The sequence below is a fragment of the Oncorhynchus masou genome, chromosome 15 (assembly GCF_036934945.1).
Source record: "Oncorhynchus masou masou isolate Uvic2021 chromosome 15, UVic_Omas_1.1, whole genome shotgun sequence".
NCBI classification, from domain to species: domain Eukaryota; kingdom Metazoa; phylum Chordata; class Actinopteri; order Salmoniformes; family Salmonidae; genus Oncorhynchus; species Oncorhynchus masou.
In genome coordinates this window covers 59,067,940-59,092,060 of record NC_088226.1, presented here as the reverse complement: position 1 = coordinate 59,092,060, position 24,121 = coordinate 59,067,940, and the positions used below count along the sequence as shown (strand labels likewise).

At 45.4% G+C, this 24,121-nt stretch overlaps 1 protein-coding gene across 3 annotated transcripts in view; it reads right to left on the bottom strand.

Moving 5' to 3' along the window:
* Positions 1-5: 5 nt before the first annotated feature.
* LOC135556550 (SRSF protein kinase 2-like) overlaps positions 6-24,121 on the bottom strand; it is a 93,190-nt gene continuing 69,074 nt past the window's right edge. For 2 of the 3 annotated variants that reach the window (XM_064989847.1, XM_064989849.1), the window contains 14 exons: positions 20,743-20,894; positions 19,524-19,632; positions 18,983-19,070; positions 18,790-18,877; positions 18,569-18,675; positions 16,435-16,600; positions 15,898-15,923; positions 15,456-15,771; positions 13,460-14,359; positions 10,362-10,477; positions 9,683-9,790; positions 9,519-9,588; positions 5,144-5,236; positions 6-2,794 (listed from right to left, as the gene is read on the bottom strand). In XM_064989847.1, coding sequence (XP_064845919.1) covers positions 2,610-2,794; positions 5,144-5,236; positions 9,519-9,588; positions 9,683-9,790; positions 10,362-10,477; positions 13,460-14,359; positions 15,456-15,771; positions 15,898-15,923; positions 16,435-16,600; positions 18,569-18,675; positions 18,790-18,877; positions 18,983-19,070; positions 19,524-19,632; positions 20,743-20,894 — 2,524 coding nt within the window. In that variant the 3' untranslated portion in view covers positions 6-2,609. Of the gene's footprint in view, positions 2,795-4,605; positions 4,699-5,143; positions 5,237-9,518; positions 9,589-9,682; positions 9,791-10,361; positions 10,478-13,459; positions 14,360-15,455; positions 15,772-15,897; positions 15,924-16,434; positions 16,601-18,568; positions 18,676-18,789; positions 18,878-18,982; positions 19,071-19,523; positions 19,633-20,742; positions 20,895-24,121 lie in introns of all 3 variants that reach the window. The other variant, XM_064989848.1, reaches the window with a different exon arrangement.

Below are 24,121 nucleotides of genomic sequence, written 5' to 3'. Positions count from 1 at the left end.
GAGGACTCCATTAATTTACAATTTTATTAAATCTGTCAATGAAAAACACAGACAAGAGACACAATTCTGTCAGGAAGAACAGTCAGCATGGCTGAAAGAGTGCGATCAGGAGCTTTTGGTGACAAAAAAAAAAAATCCTAATTGAAAAAAATGTTCTTCACTGTCACGAGTCCAAACAGAGCAGCGTTGTCCATAGAGTAGGGGAGGAAGAGGTAACAACTGAGTAGAAAATAACTCATCAGAATAATAGTGACAGTAATAATAGTTACAAAATAAATGAAAAACATCTCTAAACAAACCAACACAATCACCTCAATAGGACGAGAAGAGGTAACAACTGAGTAGAAAATAACTCATCAGAATAATAGTGACAGTAACAATAATTACAAAATAAATGAAAAACATCTCTAAACAAACCAACACAATCACCTCAATAGGACGAGAACCGGTCACTGTCACAACAGAGAAATTTGCTTCTTTATTTCCTCTTTTTTCTTACATTAAATGAAATAGTTTAAAAAATATCTCACCCTTTACATACTCATTTCTATTTTATTGCAAAAAATAGGCAACTGGACTCTTAATTGTGATGAGCGTGAGAGAGCAGTGGAGTGGAACGTTTGGAGCATTGGCACTGAGAGATGCTGCACTGCATCAATGCAGTACCCTCATCAGCCACAAAGTGGCACAGTTTCACATTCCACTTAGTGGCCTCCAGAGTGGTTTAGCCTCTCGCCACTGTCTACTCTGGGGGTGCAGGCCAGTGTCTGTGACAGCCTCTTTTAGGAATGAAGTGTGCATTTGTTTCAAATCTGTCAGTCGATCATCTCTCCAGAGCCGGATCTTAGAGTTATGTACAAATGTAATTCCCGTGTGGCTCAGTTGGTAGAGCATGGTGCTTGCAACGCCAGGGTTGTGGGTTTGATTCCCACAGGGGACCAGTACGAAAAAGTAAAATGTATGCACTCACTACTGTAAGTCGCTCTTACTAAATGACTAAAAGGTAAAATGTAAAGGTAAATCCCTGAACGACATCCTACAAAGACAAGTGCAACCTCCATTTGACGAACCCCTTCTGGAGAAGCTCAGGATCAAAGATGGAGAGTTTCGTCTGTAGGTAATAAGGGGGATAATCAGATCTGGTAAAGCTGCCACGCCACAGGGACTCAAGGATTGTTCTTGTTTTTGGGATACAAAGGAAGAGAGGAATGGTGTGACTGGATCAGGAATGTCAAAGGTTAAAGGGAGGAACGATTTGAAAAAGTGAACATGAGGAACTTCGCTATCCTCACACGAGGCACCAAAAAGGTTAGCGCAAGTGGCACCTTCACCTTCAAAATAAAAGACAGGAGAAGAAAACAAAAGCATAGATAAAAAACAAATGAACTAATGAAACGCACAACTAAGTAACACCTGTCCATCATCATCATCATCCCCTCCTGTCAATCAATCAGCCTCTCCATGCATTTCACTCTTACAGAAGAAGCAGTCCGGTTCATCGATCATCAGTCTTTTAGGATCTTTGTTTGTTCCGTGCCCTGTTTGTCTGTCTGTGTGGCAACGTTTCAGTTCTGGAGACCCCTGGTGGGCTGGCTGCCCTCCGTGTCTCTGCAGTGGCCGGGACTGGCATGCAGCTCAGTGTTGGTGGCTGGGTAGGGAGGGGGCTGTATGGGGCAGGGGACTGGAGCTTTGGGGGGGGCTGTAAACAGTTCAGTGACACTGTTTCAGTCCTGGGCATGGAGGGGGGAGCAGGGGCCTGAGGTACCCCTACAGAGAGGGGGAGTGGGGCAGGGGCTGGAGAGAGATGAGAGGAAGAGTAGGGTAAAAGGGCAACTCCTAATCTGGAAGTGTTGTTGCTTCTCCTTTGTAGGTTTGAGACATTCACACACACCTACAGACTGGGCAGTGTAGACACACACTAATAACAAACACTCACATATATACACAAGCACACATATACACACTTCTGCCTCAGCAGGTTTGGGCTGTGCTGCTGTAAGGTCAGGCAGATGGAGCAATCACACAGTCAGCATTCTGACAGAGGTTCTTATTGACTTCTAATGGGAAACCCATTATGCTCCGGATAAGACAGGAGAAGACTGGACAGGAGAAAACTGGCCGAGATATTGCAGAGAACCCATTCATATGGGTGGCTTAGTCTCTGTTTAGACTGAATTGGTATTTTTAAGTAGGAGACACTGTCCCGACCATGGCTGCTCATGTTGTGTAGGGATCGTTGTCCTGCCTGTTTAGAACTGTGGGAGTTTGACTCCATCCAACTCCCTTCCTGGGGCCCTCTATTCTTCCTGTGAGGGGTTGTATGGGACCTATGGGGAGGACAGCAGAGGGAGCAGCCTCTCTCTGTCTGGTCTTTGACAGCTTTGTGGTTTCTGCTGAGGCTCTGTGGGCATCTGTATTGTATGTGTGTATGCCTATGTGTATGTGTGTGGCGTGCTCAGGACAAGGCAGGGGGGCCCGAGAAACGGGAACCCAGTGTACCCCCCCACACCCCCCTCCTCCCTCCCTCTCTCTCCAGCCTCAAGTGCCTGGCTTTGAGCAGGTTGTGGAGGCTGCCGCTAGTGGTGGTGGGGGGGGGGGGGCTGGTGTCGCTACGAGTTGAGCCAGGGGTGGCTGAGGCAGTCCCCGGCTGACGCCCTCTTCTCTGGGACCATCTCCAGCATGGGCAGCAGGAAGTGGGTGAAGTGGCCAGCGTCCTCTGGTGCCCAGCCGTACTTCTCCACCAACACATCAAACAGAGACCAGGGCTTCAACTTGGTGATGTGCCTCAGTTCACCTACAGCGGGAAGTAGAGAAAGAGGGATGGGGGAAGGGAGTGAGAGAAAGACCGAGAGAGAGACAGAAATGAAGAGTAATAAGTTACAGTGCAATGCTATTTAAAGACTTACAATGAGAAAGAGAGTGAGAGTGCAGTACAAAGAGAGAGAATTAAAAAAGAAGAGACAGTAGAACTCGGGACGCATCTCAATACTCCGTAGTGGCATCCTTTCTATGTCTTTGCTTTCATCAACACTGAATGGGTGGAAGCAAGGCTTCCCCATATTGCTTTCACTGACCTTATTATTTATAATTATTTACAGTGTAGATGAAGGATAGGAAACAATATTCTGACTATTGAGAGACAGCCCAAGAAAGGCAAATCAAGAGCCTGGAGCAGTGTCTGACTGGGAGTCAGTCAGAACACATGAACACCATAGAGAGATAAAAGGAGTGAGTTAAGACATAATTTAGAGCCGACAAGACCTTTGAGAGAGAGAGAGCATCAATCAGAATATTAGAGCCCCATGACTAGAACATGAGAGAAGCAGGGTAGAAGCAGGGTAGCATGCTGTTTCTACCAGCCAGGTCACCCGTGATACAAGTCAGTATTCAACGTCCATCCATGTCTGAGGACATGGGGAGATGTGGAAGCCAGCCACTAGGGGCAACGGTGAGCACTGTTACCTTCAAGTAGGGTTCAGTTTTGCTACAGCGTTGTGGACGAAGATGGGCGTAAGCATCTGCCTTTGGTGCCAAAGGTTGCATGTTCGAATCCATCCAGTTGTTTTCTTATTTTTGTTTTAAGCCTATCTCAAACCTTAATGCTTACCTTAACCATTCAGAGTTAATACCTAACCTTAAAAATTCAGAGTTAATGCCTAAACTTAACCTTAAACACTTGAAATTTGACATTTGGAACAACTTCGAATATTCGACATTTCAGAAACATGGATGAACGTTTAAATTTTGACGTGAGACTGTGAGAGCTAGATGGTTTCTACAGACACACCACTTACCAGGAGCAGAGACCGGCAGAGAGAGACACAGGTGTAACACACATAGACTGGCAGACAGGCCGTAGACTCAGGGAGGATAGTACTCAGAACTCAGTCAAGTGGCTGGGAATATGACTATTGTATTACTGGTGTAACTAGCTAGATAACTAGATAACTAAATCTAAATCTTGAGAACTCAACTTAAACTACACTCTTACAAAAAAAGTGCCATCTAGAACCTAAAAGGGTTCTTTGACTGTCCCCATAGGAGAATCCTTTTTGGTTCCAAGTAGAACCCTTTTGGGTTCCATGTAGAACCCTTTCCACACAGGGTTCTACATGGAACCCAAAGGGTTTCTCCCTGGAAACAAAAAGAGTTCTACCTGGAAACAAAAAGGGTTCTCCTATGGGGACAGCCAAAGGACCCTTTTGGAACCCTTTTTTCTAAGTGTAATGTTAGGCACAATTTCTAAGGAATTGTATGTATTTCTAGGTGGACACACACCACAAATACTACTGCACACTACTGCAGACTCAGTGGAGGCTGCTGAGGGGAGGACGGCTCATAATAATGGCCAGAACGGAGCAAATGGAATGGCATCAAACACCTGGAAATAATGTGTTTGATGTATTTGAATCCACTGATTCTGCTCAGGTCGTCACCACGAGCCCATTCTCCCAAATTAAGGTGCCACCAACCACCTGTGTGCAGACTACAAGCTTTGTTACAAGTGTAACAATGGTGTAAACCGTGTATGTACATGTACTAATATTTAGAGATATACCGTTCCTGTCATTGCCTCATAGGGGTAGTGACTCATCGTGACGTTACCTTTCTTGGAGAAAAACTCTCGGCTGTACTTCCCGGCGGCGACCACTTTGCGTGGAACCTTCCCCAATAGCTCCATGATCAGAGCGATGTGATCTGAACCCCGGACATCACAAGCCACACCACCAAAGAACAGGCACGGCACAGCATTACATCACAAACATACGCACACGCTGAAGGGACGGACGGACACACTGCTGCCTGGACACACCACACTGACTGACTGACAGACTGACTGACGGGACGGTAAGTCTCTCAAGAGGTTAGTGGAGAGGACTATGCCTAAACTGGTTTGATAGTGTGTGTGTGTGAATTACATACAGTACAATCCCCTCTTTATGTCCTTTCTATCTTTAACAACTGTTCACAACAATGGTGTGTTGGCCATTTGCTGCAAAACCCCTTATTGCTTTTGGACTTCTTATATCATTCCCATTCCACTCTATTAGTATTCCTGTGTGTCCATCTGACTGTCTGAGTCAGTGTATGCGCTCAGGCGTCTGTGTGTCTCTGTCCCACCAGCACTTTCCCTCAGTGCTACCTCTTCGGTTGAAGAACTCCCGGGAATATTTTCCGGAGAGTGCAAAGTGCCGTGGAATAATGCCCAGCAGCTCAATGATGTGGGCTATATGGTCTACAGAGGAGAGAGGGAGAAAGGAGGAAGAGGAACAGGGAAAGGAGGAAAAGGAGAGAGGGAACAAGGAGGAATAAGAAAAGTAGGAGTAGAGGGAGAAAATATAAAGGAGAGAGAAAAAGGAGGACAAGGAACCGGAGAGGATGGAAGGTGAGATAAAAGAGAAGGAGGACAAGCAAGGAAGGGAGAGGTAAGAGGAAAAGGAAAGAGGGGGAAAGTGAAAGAGGTAGAGACAGAGAGCTCAGTGTTAGTGACCCTACATCAGAGGTGGTGAGATGGAGTAGAGAAACATGCATCTATTATCTTTCAATCTGAGAGACTCATCACCAAATAATGGTCTGATTCTAACTGAACACAAGTCAGTGGCTCTCATTGTCATCAATTAAGATATCATGGCAGTATCTGTTTATACATATTTACTACTTGCCATTTATATTGATAGTATGGTGAAATTGTATGGGGTCAAATGTGGGTGGCTGGACATCAGATCAACAGGAGGGTTGACACTGTGCAGGATGTCAACTGGACTAGACTCAGGGATGGACAGGATGGTGGAGCTATGGGGTGGGTGGGGATTCAGACATGAGCCAGAATAGATGGGGTTTAGGGAGCGAGAAGGTGTGGGTGTGAAGGTTTTAACAATGGCGCCAGAGGACATGGCTGCAAATTTTATGAACTCCTAACCAATTGTACTATTGTGTGTGTTTTTTCGTGTTATTTGTAACTTATTTCGTTCATAATGTTTCTGCCACCATCTCTTATGACCAAAAAGAGCTTCTGGATACCAGGACAGCGATTATTCACCTCGTACTGGACAAATACTTTTTCTTTAACGAGTTGGACATGAAGGATTTACTCCAGACACCCGACAAGGCCCAAATCCCCGTCATTCGCATGAAGAAGAGACAGAGTTATCGGGGACGTAGGCCGGGGTGCCTTATAAGGATCCGACGGCAAATGGGTAATCTGCCACTACCATCAGTCCTATTAGCCAACGTACAATCACTGGATTACACAAATATCCTACCAACGGGACATTAAAAACTGTAATATCTTATGTTTCACAGAGTCGTGGCTGAACAACGACTTGGATAACATAGAGCTGGTGGGGTTTTCGCGGCATCGGCAAGATGGAACAGCTGCCTCCGGTAAGACAAGGGGTGGTGGTCTGTGTATATTTGTAAACAACAGCTGGTGCACGAAATCTAATATTAATGAAGTCTCAAGGTTTTGCTTGCCTGAGGTAGAGTATCTCATCATAAGTTGTAGACCACACCATTTACCAAGAGAGTTTTCATCTATATTTTTCATAGCTGTCTATTTACCACCACAGAACGATGCTGGCACTAAGACCGCACTCAATGAGCTGTATAAGGCAATAAGAAAACAGGAAAACGTTCGTTCAGAGGCGGCGCTCCTAATGGCTGGGACTTTAATGCATGGAAGCTTAAATCCGTTCTACCAGCATGTTAAATGTGCAACCAGAGTGGGGGAAAAAACTCTAGACCACCTTTACTCCACACACAGATGCATACAACGCTCTCCCTCACCCTCCATTTGGCAAATCTGACCATAATTCTATCCTCCCGATTCCTGCTTACAAGCAAAAACTAAAGCAGGAAGCACCAGTGACTTGCTCAATACAGAAGTGGTCAGATGACGCAGATGCTAAGTTACAGGACTGTTTTTCTAGCACAGACAGGAATATGTTCCGGGATTCCTCAGATGGCATTGAGGAGTACACCACGTCAGTCACTGGCTTTATCAATAAGTGCAACGATGACATCGTCCCCACAGTGACTGTACGTACATACCCCAACCAGAAGACATGGATTACAGTTAACATCTGCACTGAGCTGCCGCTTTCAAGGAGCAGGACTTTAACACGGAAGCTTATAAGAAATCCCGCTATGGCCTCCGACGAACCATCAAACAGGCAAAGCTTCAATACAGGACTAAGATTGAATCGTACTACACCGGCTCTGACACCCGTGGCAGAACTTGCAAACTATTACAGAATACAAAGGGAAGCACAGCCGCGAGCTGCCCAGTAACACGCTCCTACCAGATGAGCTAAATAAACTTCTAGGCTCACTTCGAGGCAAGCAACACTGAAGCATACAGGACAGCATCAGCTGTTCTGGACGACTGTATGATCACGCTCTCCGTAGCCGATGTGAGAAAGACCTTTAAACAGGACAACATTCGCAAGGCTGCAGGGCCAGACGGATTACCAGGACGTGTACTCAGAGCATTCGCTGATCAACTGGCAAGTGTCTTCACTGACATTTTCAACCTGTGCCCAAGAACACTAAGGGAACCTGCCTAAAGACTCACTCACATCTATAGCCATGAAGTGCTTTGAAAGGCTGGTCATGGCTCACATCAAACCATTACCCCAGAAACCCTAGACCCACTCAAATTTGCATACCGCCCCAACAGATCCACAGATGATGCAATCAATATTGCACTCCACACTTCCCTTTCCCACTTGGACAAAATGAACACCTACGTAAGAATGCTATTCATTGACTACAGCTCAGCGTTCAACACCATAGTACCCTCAAAGTACATCACTAGGCTAAGGACCCTGGGACTATACCTCCCTCTGCAACTGGATCCGAGACTTCCTGACCGGCCGACCCCAGGTGGTAAGGGTAGATAACAACACATTTGCCATGCTGATCCTCAACACAGGGGCCCCTCAGGGGTGCATGCTCAGTTCCCTCCTGTACTCCTTGTTCACCCATGACTGCATGGCCAGGAATGACTCCAACACCATCATTAAGTTGCCGATAACACAACAGTGGTAGGCCTGATCACCGACAACGATGAGACAGCCTATAGGGAGGAGGTCAGAGACCTGGCCGTGTGGTGCCAGGATAACAACATTTCCCTCAACGTGGTCAACATAAAGGAGATGATTGTGGACTAAAGGAAAAGGAGAACCGAGCATGCCCCCATTCTCCTTGACGGGGCTGTAGTGGAGCAGGTTGAGAGCTTCAAGTTCCTTGGTGTCCACATCACCAACAAACTATCGTGGTCCAAACACACAAAGACAGTCGTGAAGAGGGCACGACAATGCCTATTCACCCTCAGGAGACTGAAAAGATTTGGGATGGGTCCTCTGATCCTCAAAATGTTCTACAGCTGCACCATCGAGAGCATCCTGACTGGTTGCATCACTGCCTGGTATGGCAACTGCTCAGCTTCCGACCGCAAGGCACTACAGAGGGTAGTGAGTACGGCTACCTGGACTATTTTTTTATTTAACACTTATTTTGATTAAAACTAGATTGTTGGTTAAGGGCTGGTAAGTAAGCATTTCACCTGTTGTATTCGGCGCATTTGACAAATAACATTTGATTTGGGATGTGAATATGGGGATAGGGAGAGTTTAGGGAGCAAGAATGGGTGGATGTGAATATGGGGATAAGGAGGGTTTAGGGAGTGAGAAGGTGTGGATGTGAATATGGGGATAAGGAGGGTTTAGGGAGCGAGAAGGTGTGGATGTGAATATGGGGATAAGGAGGGTTTAGGGAGCGAGAAGGTGTGGATGTGAATATGGGGATAAGGAGGGTTTAGGGAGCGAGAAGGTGTGGATGTGAATATGGGGATTGGGAGAGTTTAAGGAGCGAGAAGGTGTGGATGTGAATATGGGGATAAGGAGGGTTTAGGGAGCGAGAAGGTGTGGATGTGAATATGGGGATAAGGAGGGTTTAGGGAGCGAGAAGGTGTGGATGTGAATATGGGGATTGGGAGAGTTTAAGGAGCGAGAAGGTGTGGATGTGAATATGGGGATAGGGAGAGTTTAGGGAGCGAGAAGGTGTGGATGTGAATACTGGGATAGGGTGTGACAAGGTTTTAATGTGGGGATTGGATGAGTTAGGTCAGGTAAAGATGTTGAGTCAGGTATAGAATGTGAGGATAGATAAATAGATAATAGCAGATAGGGAAACTAGAAGGGACTATACTAAAATCTGCTGGACATCTTTAGTCCATGATTTGGGCCCATTGTTATAAAACAATTTACAATCAAGCTTTCATAATATCTACTACTACGACAGTGTATTACTATATATAACGTATCATCTAATTCAGTTGCGCAAATCTCACATGACAGTGCTACAACAGTTGTACCTACACAATTACTCAGTCTAAACACATATTAACACAATGACACATATTAAACAGCTATTTCTACATCACTACATAGATAAACATGTACTACTGTTTTTAGTATGAGGCTGGTCTATTAGGAGAACCGTGTGTATAGACTCACCCTCATCCCTGGAGTAGTCCTCCCCAGAGTGAGGCTCAAACAGGTAGTCTCCTGTAGCCAGCTCAAACGCCTGCAGGACACAGACCGGATAGTGTCATCAGTCAGTACTGATGCGTGTTTGTGTGCACAGGCATGTGTGTGAGTGTGTGTGTTTGTGTGCTCACCATGCATGCGGTGCTCCAGATGTCAGCAGGAGTGCTGTACCCAGCTCCTATCAGGACCTCTATGGAGCGGTACTGTCTGGTTTGGATATCCTCTGTGAAGTGCTTGTGCTGAGAGACAGTGAGGAAGAGATAGGAGAGAGAGAGGATAAAGAGAGAGGAGGAAGGAGAAAGAGAGGAGCGAGAGAAAGAAGAGAGAGAGAAGGGAAAGAGAAAGGAAGAGAAAGAGCGAGAGAAAGAGGAGAGAGGAGATGGATAAACTATACTGTACTGTATATTATGCATCTGTGTCTATTGCAAAACACCCGTACACATACTGTGCACCAGGGCTCTCCATCTGTTCCTGGAGAACTACCATCCAGTAGGTTTTCACTCCATCCCTAATCAAGCACACCGGATTCTAATAATTAGCTGGTTGAAAAGCTGAACCTGCTTAGTTACAACTGGGTTGGAGTGAAAACCTACAGGAGGGTAGCTCTCCAGGAAAAGGGTTTGAGAACCCTATACACACACAGTCATATACCTCCGCGTGCGTGTGTACACACACACACACACACACACACACACACACACACACACACACACACACACACACACACACACACACACACACACACACACACACACACACACACACACACACACACACACACACACACACACACACACACACACAACTTACCACCCAGCAGGCGTTGCCCAGGTCAGCTATCTTGACTCGGAGTGTGTCAGCGTTGCGAGGGTCCAGGGGGTTGACCAGGAGGTCTGCTGCTTTGGCCTTGGCTAGAACTACATCATCTAGTTAGGATAAATGTGTTATTGTTGGGGAAAAGGTCAGGCGCAGGCAGAGAATGTCCAGTACGTGTGTCTCTATGACTTCATGTCAAGTCAAATCAAATCAAATGTGATACAACAGGTGTCGACCTTACAGTGAAATGCTTACACATGAGCACCTAACCAACAATGCAGTTTAAAAAAATACAGATAAGAATAAGAAAAAAAAAGTGACAAGTAATTAAAGAGCAGCAGTAAAATAACAATAGCGAGAAGATATACAGGGGGATACTGGTACAGAGTCAAGGAGCGGGGGCACTGGTTAGTTGAGGTAATATGTACATGTAGGTAGAGTTATTAAAGTGACTATGCATAGATGACAACGACAGAGAGTAGCAGTGGTGTAAAAGGGGGAGGGGGGGCAATGCAAATTGTGCTCAGGAGTCTTATGGCTTTGGGGTAGAAGCTGTTTAGAAGCCTCTTGGTCTATGACTAGGGTGGCTGGTGTCTTTTGACCATTTTTAGGGCCTTCCTCTGACACTGCATGTCGTTGCTCCAATGTGTACATATCCATAAACATCAATGCCTTTCTTAAAATCAATACACAAAAGTATATGTTTTTAAACCTGCATATTTAGCTAAAAGAAATCCAGGTTAGCAGGCAATTTTAACCAGGTGAAATTGTGTCACTTCTCGTGCATTCATTGCACGCGGAGTCAGTGTATATGCAACAGTTTGGGCCGCCTAATTTGCCAGAATTTTACATAATTATTACATAACATTGAAGGTTGTGCAATGTAACAGGAATATTTAGACTTATGGATGCCGCCCGTTAGATAAAATACGGAACGGTTCCGTAATTCACTGAAAGAATAAACGTCTGGTTTTCGAGATGATAGTTTCCGGATTTGGCCATATTAATGACCTAAGGCTCGTATTTCTGTGTGTTGTCAAGTTATAACTAAGTCTATGATTTGATAGAGCAGTGTGACTGAGCGATGGTAGGCACCAGCAGGCTTGTAAGCATTCATTCAAACAGCACTTTTGTGCGTTTGCCAGCAACTGTTTATGACTTCAATCCCATCAACTCCCGAGATGAGGCTGGTGTAACCAATGTGAAATGGCTAGCTAGTTAGCGGGGTGTGCGCTAATAGCGTTTCAAACGTCACTTGCTCTGAGACTTGGAGTGGTTGTTCCCCTTGCTCTGCATGGGTAACACTGCTTCGAGGGTGGCTGTTGTCGATGTGCTCCTGGTTCGAGCCCAGGTAGGAGCGAGGAGAGGGATGGAAGCTATACTGTTACACTGGCAATACTAAAGTGCCCATAAGAACATCCAATAATCAAAAGAAATACAAATGGTATAGAGAGAAATAGTCCTATAATTCCTATAATAAATACAACCTAAAACTTCTTACCTGGGAATATTGAAGACTCCTGTTAAAAGGAACCACCAGCTTTCATATGTTGTCATGTTCTGAGCAAGGAACTTAAACGTTAGCTTTCTTACATAGCACATATTGCACTTTTACTTTCTTCTCCAACACTTTGTTTTTGCATTATTTAAACCAGATTCAACATGTTTCATTGTTTCATTATTTATTTGAGGCTAAATTGATTTTATTGATGCATTAAAAAAAAATATATATATATATATATAAAAATATATATATATTTTTTTAATTGGCCGATTAATCGGTAGCAGCTTTTTTTGGTCCTCCAATTATCGGTATCGGCGTTGAAAAATCATAATCGGTCGACCTCTAGTATGTACCTTCGGTCACTGTGGGGACGACGTCATCGATGCACTTATTGATAAAGCCATTGACTGACGTGGTGTACTCCTCAATGCCATCTGAAGAATCCCGGAACATATTCCTGTCTGTGCTAGAAAAACAGTCCTGTAACTTAGCATCTGCTTCATCTGACCACATTTTTATTGATCTAGTCACTGGTGATTCCTGCTTTAATTTTTGCTTATAAACAGGAATCTGGAGGATAGAATTATGGTCAGATTTGCCAAATGGAGGGTGAAGGAGAGCTTTGTATGCATCCCTGTGTGTGGAGTATAGGTAGTCCAGAGTTGTTTTTCCTCTCGTTGCACATTTAACATGCTGATAGAAATTTGGTAAAACGGATTTAAGTTTCCTTGCATTAAAGTCCCCGGCTACTAGGAGCGCAGCCTCTGGGTGAGCGTTTTCTTGTTTGCTTATGGCGGAATACTAGCTCATTCAATGATGTCATAGTGCCAGCCTCTGACTGTGGTGGTATGTAAACAGCTACGACAAATACAGTTGAAAACTCTCTAGGTAGATAGTGTGGTCTACAGCGTATCATGAGATACTGTACCATAGGCGAGCAATAGCTCAAGACTTCCTTAGATATCATGCACCAGCTGTTGTTTACAAAAATACATAGTCTGCCGCCCCTTGTCTTACCAGACGCTGCTGTTCTATCCTGCCGGTACGGCGTATATCTAGCCAGCTGTATGTTGATAGTGTCGTCGTTCAGCCACGACTACGTGAAGCATAAGATATTACAGTTTTGAATGTAATTTAATTTATTGCGTAGGTAATCGATTTAATTCTCCAAATATTGCATGTTTGCTAGCAGAATGGAAGGAAGTGGGGGTTTATTCGATCACCTACGAATTCTCAGGAGGCAGCTCGCCCTCCGGCACTTTTTCTCTGCCTCCTCTTCAAGCAAATCACGGGGACCTGGGCCTGTTCCCGAGAAAGCAGTACATTGTTCACGTAGGACTCGTCGTTATTTTCGGTCATAAGAGATGGTCGCGGCAACATTATGTACAAAATGTACATGTTACAAAAAACACAAATAAACTAACAAAAAAACACAATCTGTTGGGGACACACTTCCCTACCTCCTCCCCCACACGAGAAGGCCTTATTCTCCGGTGCCATTTGAGCTGTATATGCATATCTGTGTCCATGCATGTGGGTGAAAGAGTGAAAGAGATAGAAAAATATAGAGAAAGGAGGAATATCTCACCTTTAGGCGTGTCCCCAGTGCTTGAGGATGACACAGTACGACTGCGGTCTGCAGTGGGGCTGTGAGGGGATGTCCTGGACCCCGGTTGACCAGCTTCGCCCACTGTGACGGGGCTACCCGGGTCAGGGTCCAGAGGCAGGTCAGGGAAGCGTGGCGCCGTGCCCCTGTGGCGCTGTGCCCCGTTGGTCAGGCCTGGTGTGACCACCTCGCCATTGAAAAGCTCGTAGGAGGAGCTGAGGGAACTTTGATCCCTGTCCGTGCAGCTGATCTCTGACTCTACCAGGGGGCAGTGCAGAGGGATGGGGGATGAGGTAGGGGCTGGGGGGTTGGCTCTGGGACATCTCTCCCTGTCCCTCTCCTCACCCCCTAGGAGGACATGGCCATTGGTTTTGGTGGTGTTGTTGTTGTGTCCCATGGTGGTGGAGATGGAGTTAGTGAGGTCGTCAGCGCCTGTTTCTGTTTCATCAGCATCGTCATCTTCATCATCATCATCATCATCGTCGTCGTCGTCATCGTCGTCCTCCTCCTCTTCCTCTTTGTCCTTTTCCTGCTCCTTGGTCTCCTCACCCTTCACCTCCTCCTCTGTTCTTGGTCCCTCTTTCTCATCTTTTTCAGCAGGAGCTGTAACCAAGTCCTCTTCATCGTCATCCTCTTCTTCCCCATCGTCCTCCTCCACCTCCTCATTGTCATTCTCTTCCTTAACCTCCTCTTTCTCCCCCTCCTCCCCCTCTCCCTCTGGGTTCGCGGTAGCTCCGTTGCCATCCCCAGGTATAGTGGTGGTGGGTGTGGGATTCTGTGTCTCGGTCTCTGGGGTAGTGCTGGGGGTGGGCTCCCCCTCTGGCCCTGCTGCTGCCTCTGGGGTGGGGGGCACCTCTGACTGCTCCTGAGGTGTGGCTGCACCTGAAAGACAGGGGGAGAGAAAGAGTGAAAAAGAGAGAAGGGAGAGAGGGAGAGAGAGGGGGTGGGAGGAAAGCGAGAGCATGGGTTAGACTAGTTGTTTATGAATCCACCTTGCATTTCTCCCACGCAGTACACTCTAAAACAATTCAGGGTTGTTTGGATGACCCAACTACTGGGTTACAGGCATTAGGTCACTTAGTTATACAAAAACAATTAAGAGCAAGGTTGTGTTGTTGATGCTGGGTTTATTCTGGGTTATTGAGTTACGACCCAGCTGGTCAGATCAGAAGACTGGAGCCGTGGCTTAATAGAGCCATGCTTTCCGGTAGTTATTTTTGATCACCTGCAAGAGTAAATGTAATTCCGGTTAATCTGTTCTGTCTTATTGTTATCACATGTTAAGTTTGAACATTGACATTTTTGTAGATTCAATGATGCTTTCAGAAGTGTATGAGTTCCACAACTTTTCTGCAATATGTAAATAATATGTTATCAAGTTTTTTCTCAGCATATGTAATGTGCACAAAGGAAAATGTTATTTTGTAGTATACAAACTTAACATGATGAACAGGAATTCAATTTACTCTCACGGGTGGCCAAAAATTATTAAAAGCCACGGCCCTAATAGACCAAACCTCTTGAAAATAACCTATGAATTACATTAAAAAAGACTCAGGTGCTGGGTTAACCCAACACGAAAGTCAACAAAAACCCAATTGATGATTAAATTAACCCATGTTTGGGTAATTCAACAACCCAACTGGCTGGGTAAAAATAACCCAGCATGTGTTTTGTCCAATATTTACCCAGCACTGGGTCACCAAATAAACCAAATGTTGTTGTTTTTAACCCAGCACTTTTTAGAGTGTCGGCCAAGTGTGGGTGGAGAGGTTGGAGGCTGGCTCGTCCTCCTCCAGTTCTCCATTCAATTCTATTCACTCTCAGCTTGGTACAGAACTCTATCCACACAGCTCTGACACACACACACACACACACACAATGGAATGAGTGAATAACCAACACATTGAGTGAATGAGTAAAAAACCATCACCACCACCACCACCACACTGATTTACAATCAAACCATGTTACTCACAGGTGTGATTGGTTAGCCTGGTTGGCCTCTCCCTCTCTGTCTCCCCTTCCTCCTCCTCGTCTCCATCCTCTTCATCGTAATCATCGTCGTCGTCATCACTCTCGCCCAGTGCGACGGCGGGCCCCAGTGCCGCGTTGCGGGGTGTGTGTTTTGGGGAGTGTGTGTCCCCCTCACCATCGGGGCCCTCTGTGGCCCTCTGTTTCTCAGCCTCTCTCTCCAGGGCCTCGATCTCCCGCATGCGTATCTCCAACAGCTCGGTCTGACGCTTCTGTTTTTTCTTCAGCTTCTTCTTCTTGTTCTTAGAGATCTTCCCTACCTAGAGAAGAGGAGAGAGGAGGAGGAAGAGTCTATTAAAGTCACTGACTTACCATGACCTATGGGCTTAGATAGAAAACATTGTATATTCTGCTCTGAGATTTATACAGAACATTGTGGTACTCACCGGTTTGGCCTGTGGTGCTGTGCTGACTGTTGGGATGAAACAGAGTCAGTCCAGTTATCAGAACCACCGATAGATTAATCTACTGCTAATAGGATAGAAGAGAGACTTCCCTACACTAGAATTATTCCTTGTCTTTAAGTAAGCAATTGGTCATAAGAATCAAAAGGTTCACGATGAATTAGTCTCATAGCTCCTCTACAAAAAGCGCACTGTACCGATTCAACTAAGACTGAACCTCAAAACCGCGAAAGATCTCTCTACACAGGTTTTGGGTAAAACAGTCCTAAGTAGTCCTTTAAAATATATCTGACAGGCTTTATTCACTATTCACTGTTGGACTCCCAAAACACTTCAGTTTGAAATGAGGAGAAGGCTACAATAACTAACTATTTGGATAACGCTTAGAGGGATAGTTCACCTTCAAATGTTGTCAGATGGCTTTGGAAAAACTGTGATTTTTGGTGATAATGATTATTTTAACCCAGTTATTTTCTTGTACAGACAGTGAGTTAGCGGGTGAGGTGGTCTGTACCCTACCTGCAGATCCAGAGGGCGGGGGTGCCCCAGCCTTCTGCCACTCTGTGGCCTCCGCGGCCATGCGGCGGACAAACGCATCGTCCACACACATCAGGATGTTCTCCGGCTTGATGTCTGTGTGGATGATCTTACACTTGCTGTGGAGGTAGTCCAAGCCCTGCAGAACCTACATGAACACAGGAACACAAGCATGCACAAATGCGCACACACACACAAACACAGACACACGTGTAAGCAAACACAAACACACAAATCCCAGATGAAACACCACAGATGCTCTCACAACGCTAAATGAACCATTCCTTTGATCTTCGTCATCCTCCATCGGGGACAAGGCTGCTGTTGTTGTTTTTTTGGTGTGTGTGTGTGTTTGCCAGTGTTTGATTTTAGGGGCTTTTGTATTGAAGTTGAGAGCAGTTTCTATTCATCTTCAGTGGGCTTTTCAAGTGGGAGGTAGCAGAGATGAACAGATAACTTTAATTCACATGCTGCTCTGCCCTGGTCTTCAGGGGAAAGCCTGTGAAGGCCTTGTGAAGTCAACAACATGTATTGTACTGGACTGGACTGGCCTGCAGTAGTACCTCTGGCTGGCAATATCACTTCTCTTCCTCTCATTGTTGGTGCTGATAAAGAGTGTTTATGGAAGTGAAAGTGATGTGTGTATGTGAATGTGTCTGAGTCAAGTAAATGAGGATGTGTGAGTGTGTAATTGTGTGTGTGAGTTTGTGCCCGTTTGTGCATGAATGCATGAGTGTGTGTTAGTGCTTTTTAAGGTCTGTTCGGTTTCGGTTAGATTATTTACAAAATAGTCACGGTTTTGGATTAATATCATTTTTTTTTTAACATTAAAGGCACTATGCATTATATGGGTTGAATACTGGGACAACACAGAATAAACCAATGAATATATGTCCTATGATGGTAGTGACTGCCCAATACTGGTTATCACTTATTAACCATCATTTATTCACATTACTTAAAAAAAATATGTATGTTATGTATATCCCTCTAGTGGTGTGGGGGCTGTGCTTTGGTAAAGTGGGTGGGGTTATATCCTGCCTGTTTGGCCCTGTCCGGGGGTATCGTCGGACGGGGCCACAATGTCTCCCGACCCCTCCTCTCTCAGCCTCCAGTATTTATGCTGCTGTAGTTTAAGTGTCGGGGGGCTAGGGTCAGTTTGTTATATCTGGAGTACTTCTCCTGTCTTATCCGGTGTCCTGTGTGAATTTAAGTATGCTCTCTCCAATTCTCATTCTCTCTCTCTCTCTCTCTCTCTCTCTCTCTCTCTCTCTCTCGGACCATGCCTCAGGACTACCTGGCATGATGACTCCTTGCTGTCCCCAATCCACCTGGCCGTGCTGCTGCTCCAGTTTCAACCGTTCTGCCTGCGGCTATGGAACCCTGACCTGTTCACCGGATGTGCTACCTGTCCCAGACCTGCTGTTTTCAACTCTCTAGAGACAGCAGGAGCGGTAGAGATACTCTTAATGATCGGCTATGAAAAGTCAAATGACATTTACTCCTGAGGTGCTGACTTGCTGCACCCTCGACAACTACTGTGATTATTATTATTTGACCATGCTGGTCATTTATGAACATTTGAACATCTTTGCCATGTTCTGTTATTATCTCCACCCGGCACAGCCAGAAGAGGACTGGCCACCCCTCATAGCCTGGTTCCTCTCTAGGTTTCTTCCTAGGTTTTGGCCTTTCTAGGGAGTTTTTCCTAGCCACCGTGCTTCTACACCTGCATTGCTTGCTGTTTGGGGTTTTAGGCTGAGTTTCTGTACAGCACTTTGAGATATCAGCTGATCTAAATTTGATTTGTATTATATTTGTTTATTTGATTAATTTATTATTTAATTCCAATTCATCATCTCATCTCTAGAGATGTTGCCTATGCTGTCTGACAAAATCCCTATTTTAGTAGTTCTTCAAAGTAAATAAGACATACTTTTATGACTGCTGAATACCAAATATCAATCACTTCGATCATTGACTTTCAGGTAGAGATACCTAGCGAAGCAACTGCACTCTATCCCTCTCTCGTATTCTACTGTCCCTTCTCTCCATTCCATGTCTGCCCCACACAGACCAGACAAGTAGGTGCTCAGCACTAGCGTGTGTGGCATACCTGTTTGATAATACTCTTAACACAGGGAAGAGGAAGGCCCTGGTAGTTGGACTTGATGATCCACTTTAGAAGGTGGTGTCCGAGAACCTCAAACACCATACACACATCTGGGACAGCTGGTCAAGGAGGCCCACAGCTTAATCACTGAGATACATACGCAGATATAAAGAGCATATAAGTATACACACACATCCACACACACCCTCTGTAGACAAGGATACGTATTCCGTTGATTCCAGAGATCTTGAAGTCATCTATCAGCTGAACCACCATTTCTTTGTTTTGGTCAGAGGGGTCACTCTCTCTCACCTGGAGATGAACGACAAACAATAGAGAGATCAGGACGGAGGGTGTGAGAGAGGTGTGCGAGGCATGGGGAAACGAAACACACACACACCCAGAGTCACTACTCACACATCTGAGTAGTTTGATCTCATCCAAGGCTGTCTCTGTGTAATGCTGAGCACTCTTCACCACCTTCATCGCCACAAAGTTCTTCACCCTGAAACAAGAAACACATAACACACAGAGAGATCCATATCACAACATGATGGACTACAGCGGAGCTAGCCATGCAACACTGGAGTTGAACCAATCAATAACAGATTGGGGAAAAACACACTGTTGGGGAAGATGTTTACTGGTAATGGTTTCATATCCATGTGATTGAGGAACAGTGTACAGTGTATTATTGTGTAATTGATTTAATTGGGGCTAATTGAGGATATGGGCGAGCTGTACGATGTAACCTAGTGAACGGTGATATTCTGACACTGAGACTGTTAGGCATCAGTGTGGTTAACACTTTGGCACTATGTGTCATTACACTGCAGCTGCTACTGTCTACTGTGTCACTGTGTAGGAGTGGTTTTGTTGCAGCCGTTGTCATGGTAATGAGTTGGTAATAGTGGTGACCCGTCTGACTCCCGTTGACAGGTGTGTGTGTGTGACTCACTGGATGTCCCAGCACAGCCATACGGTGGAGAAGTGACCCCAGCCCAGCTTGCGGATCACATGATACCTCCCATTGAACAAGTCCCCTATCTTCACCGGATGGTATCCACCTGAGAGTGATAGAGAGAAGAGAGAGAAGAGATGGAGATACTATTAGAAAAACCTAGATAATCAAGATACTGATACTTCGAGCCGAGCTACTGAATCTATGCTATCAGTAAGAGGGAGGGCGTGAGAGAGGATTAAGAAAGAGAGTGAGTGAGTGAGTGAGTGCTTGAATGAGTGAGAAGGTCCTCAGTAGGTCCTCACAGCTATCAGGATATCAGGCTCCTCAGTGGAAAGACCACTCCCTCTTGGCACAGACAACAACCTTGAGCCTTGGTGCTGGTGCCAAGCATATAGAGCTTCTGGTAAGTCACACACTGCTGCAAATGACATTAGGAGCCAGCAGGGATGATATAAGAGACAGAGTAAGAGGTAGAGAGAGAGAGAAAGGAGAAGAACATATGGGTTTAAGTGTATTGGAGTGTGTGTAAGGCCGCATGCTTCCCAGCCGAAACAGTATTATGATGACATTTTGAGGTTTTTGTTCGTTTTGGACTTCGTGTTGAGGCACACAACATTTCTTCTAGAAGCAGGCCATAGTTTGGAGCCCTTTTTGTTTGGTCAACAGTAGGAATTCTTCAATAAAGTATTTGTTGTCATTCAACGAGAGACAACTCGTTTTCATGCACATTTTTTCTTTGAGAAATACTGCACCAAAAGTTTTGTTAGATGTACAATATCCTTGGCAAAAACGTCAAAATTAACAACACATTTCTTTAGTTATTTTAGATAAATTCGGACTATTTTGATGTGAGCATATACTGGCTACAGCATCTCAAAATGGACAAAAAATACTATTGCCGCTTTTTTCTAGTTTTCGAAGCGAAGGTCTTTCGAGGGAGTATGCAAGCACACTCGGCTAGGCGCCAGCCGAACTGAAGCGTGCTGACGCCTTCAGTGAGTGTGTCTAGGCAGGGGGGTGTATGTGGCATGTGTGTGAGAAAGACGGGAGAAAGAAAGAGTGTAGAGGTAGAGAGGTAAAGGGAGAGGAGATAAGAGTTACGAAGACAGAACTGGATACTTGTGTATGCATGTATAAGCTATGGAAGTTCTACACGTGTGTGTGTGTGTGTGCGTGCGTGTGGGGGTTTGTGCGTGTGTATTATCTCCCCCACCTTTGCAGTAGTCTGCGGGGTCCTCCTGCTCCTCATCGTCAGAGCCTAATATCTCCTCCTCTGGCTCTGGGGGGACGGCCGGCTCAGGGAGGGCTGGAGGGGGGGGTGGGGCAGTGGGGGCAGACACCGGGGCTTTTTGCTGGGTCTCAGGCCTGACAGAGAGAGAGAGAGAGATACTGTTAGAACCTGAATTGGTTAGGGTAGGAACGACCCTTTCCGCGTACAACATACTAACACACAATTACACGAGAATCATCACTGAAGCCGACATGTTTAGCTGGATGCCATTTCTCTTTAAGACCTGATTCCATCTCGGAGCCCATCCTCAATCCTTTTCCCTAGCCTTTGGTGTTCTCAGATCTGAAAGGATTGGAAATGGAACGAGGCCCATGAGGAAGAGAAAATATACATGTCTGCTGTATTTTTAAGGGCTTAGTATCTTATCAATAAGACAGTGTGCGACTTCTCTTGAGGAGGAGTGAGCTAGTTCCATAGCATCAATGAGGAACCCCCCAGAAACAAGGGTGTCTATTCATTTAGATTACATAACATTATCATAACATTCAATAACACACAAACTGGACAGTTGTATCGCCATCTCTCATTCAAAGACTCAATCATGTATTGTTGTCTATATCTTCTTGCCCTTTGTACTTTTGTCTGTGCCAAATAATGTTTGTACCATGTTTTGTGCTGCTGCCATGTTGTTGTCATGTTGTGTTGCTACCATGCTGTGTTATGTATTGCTGCCTTGCTATGTCTTGGGGTCTCTCTTTATGTGGTATTGTGGAGTCTCACTCTGATGATGTGTGTTTTGTCCTATTTAAAAATAAAAATGTTTTATACCAGCCCTGTGCCCGCAGGAGGCCTTTTGCCTTTTGGTAGGCCGCCATTGTAAATAGGAATTTATTCTTAACTGGCTTGACTAGTTAAATAAAGGTTAATACATTTTTTACAAAAAATTAAAAGTATTGTTCAACATTAACCAGACTCAGAATCTTAAGATGTTGTTCTGGTGTATCTCTGAACACGACTCTCTCAGTAGCATCCTCAGAAATATCTCTATCAGTTATAAAGGCTAAATAGATTGTGTGAACAGCGTCAGTGCCTGGCTAATAGATTCTGCTCAAAATATCAGACATACGATCAAACACTTCAGTAAAAACACACACACACACACAGAGAGCTTATGGGCTGTGATAAATCATGGTCACAGGCACAGGCACATGACGGAGGTTTCCAGTTGGTAAGTGTGTTGTGATAGAAACTGATGAGAATGGAGAATCCAGTCCACGAAGAGTTAACGTGGCAGCTAGCTAGGACAACACAAGGCATTGTTCGTTTAAAACAAGGACATTAAAGACCTAGATAGACTACATGCAAATGTTTAAAATATAATATGCTGTAGGGAAGCCCTATTTGGGCCGCGTTCTTTTGGCAGTTCCTCTTCTGTTGACGCCTTCTTGTGTGATCAGCTGACTTGAGGTTAGCTTTGGGATGAGAGAGAGCATACAGATAGCTAGGACAACACAAGGCTCCTCTAATGTCTAATATAGCTTGCTAGGACAACACAAGGCTCTTCTAACATCTAATACAGCTAAATAGGACAACAAGGTTCCTCTAATATCTAATACAGCTAAATAGGTCAACAAGGTTCCTCTAACATCTAATACAGCTAAATAGGTCAACAAGGTTTCTCTAATGTCTAGCTAGGACAACACAAGGCTCCTCTAATGTCTAGCTAGGATAACACAAGGCTCCTCTAACGTCTAACACAGCTCCATAGGAAAACACAAGGCTCCTCTAACGTCTAACACAGCTAGATAGGACAACAAGGCTCATCTAACGTCTAATACAGCTAGATTGACGTTAGAGAAGCCTTGTTGTCCTATCTAGCTGTATTAGACGTTAGAGAAGCCTTGTTGTCCTAATACAGCTAGATAGGACAACAAGGCTCCTCTAACGTCTAATACAGCTAGATAGGACAACAAGGCTCCTCTAATGTCTAATACAGTTAGATAGGACAACAAGGCTCCTCTAATGTCTAATACAGCTAGATAGGACAACAAGGCTCCTCTAATGTCTAATACAGCTAGATAGGACAACAAGGCTCCTCTAATGTCTAATACAGCTAGATAGGACAACAAGGCTCCTCTAATGTCTAATACAGTTAGATAGGACAACAAGGCTCCTCTAACGTCTAATACAGCTAGATAGGACAACAAGGCTTCTCTAACGTCTAATACAGCTAGATAGGACAACAAGGCTCCACTAACGTCTAATACAGCTAGATAGGACAACAAGGCTCCTCTAACGTCTAATACAGCTAGATAGGACAACAAGGCTCCACTAACGTCTAATACAGCTAGATAGGACAACAAGGCTCCTCTAACGCCTAATACAGCTAGATAGGACAACAAGGCTCCTCTAATGTCTAACACAGCTAGATAGGACAACAAGGCTTCTCTAACGTCTAATTGTAACGTTCGTCGTTACAGAAAGAGAGGAGGACCAAGGTGCAGTGTGGTAAGTATTCATTATGCCTTTTAATGAAAATGAATACTCGAACAAAACAACAAAAACGCTAAACAAAACAGTCCTGTCTGGTGACATACACAAAGACAGAAAATAATCACACAATCAGGGACAACGATTGACAGCCGCCTCTGATTGAGAACCATACCAGGTCAAACACAGAAATAGCAAATCATAGAAAAACTAACATAGACAGCCCACCCAACTCACACCCTGATCATACTAAAACAAAGACATAACAAAAGAACTAAGGTCAGAACGTGACAGTACCCCCCCCCCCCAAAACCTGAACCTATAGGGGAGGGTCTGGGTCTGTGTCTGTCCGCGGTGGCGGCTCTGGCGTCCTTGTCCGCCTCTTAGCCCGCCTCCGTGGCCTCTTTAAAGCGGCGACCCTCGCCGCCGACCTCGGACTAGCCACGGGTCCCGAATAGACAGGAGATTCCGGCAGCACCGGACAGGCGGGAGCCCCCTGCAGCGAAGGGCGATTCTGGAAGCTTCTGACTGACGGGCGAATCTGGCAGCTCAGGACAGACGGGCGACTCTGGCAGCTCAGGACAGACGGGCGACTCTGGCAGCTCAGGACAGACGGGCGACTCTGGCAGCTCAGGACAGACGGGCGACTCTGGCAGCTCAGGACAGACGGGAGACTCTGGCAGCTCAGGACAGACGGGAGACTCTGGCAGCTCAGGACAGACGGGAGACTGGCAGAGCTGGGCAGAAGGAAGACTCTGGCAGAGCTGGACAGGAGGAAGACTCTGGCAGGTCAGGACAGACGGGAGACTCTGGCAGCTCAGGACAGACGGGAGACTCTGGTAGCTCAGGACAGACGGGAGACTCTGGCAGC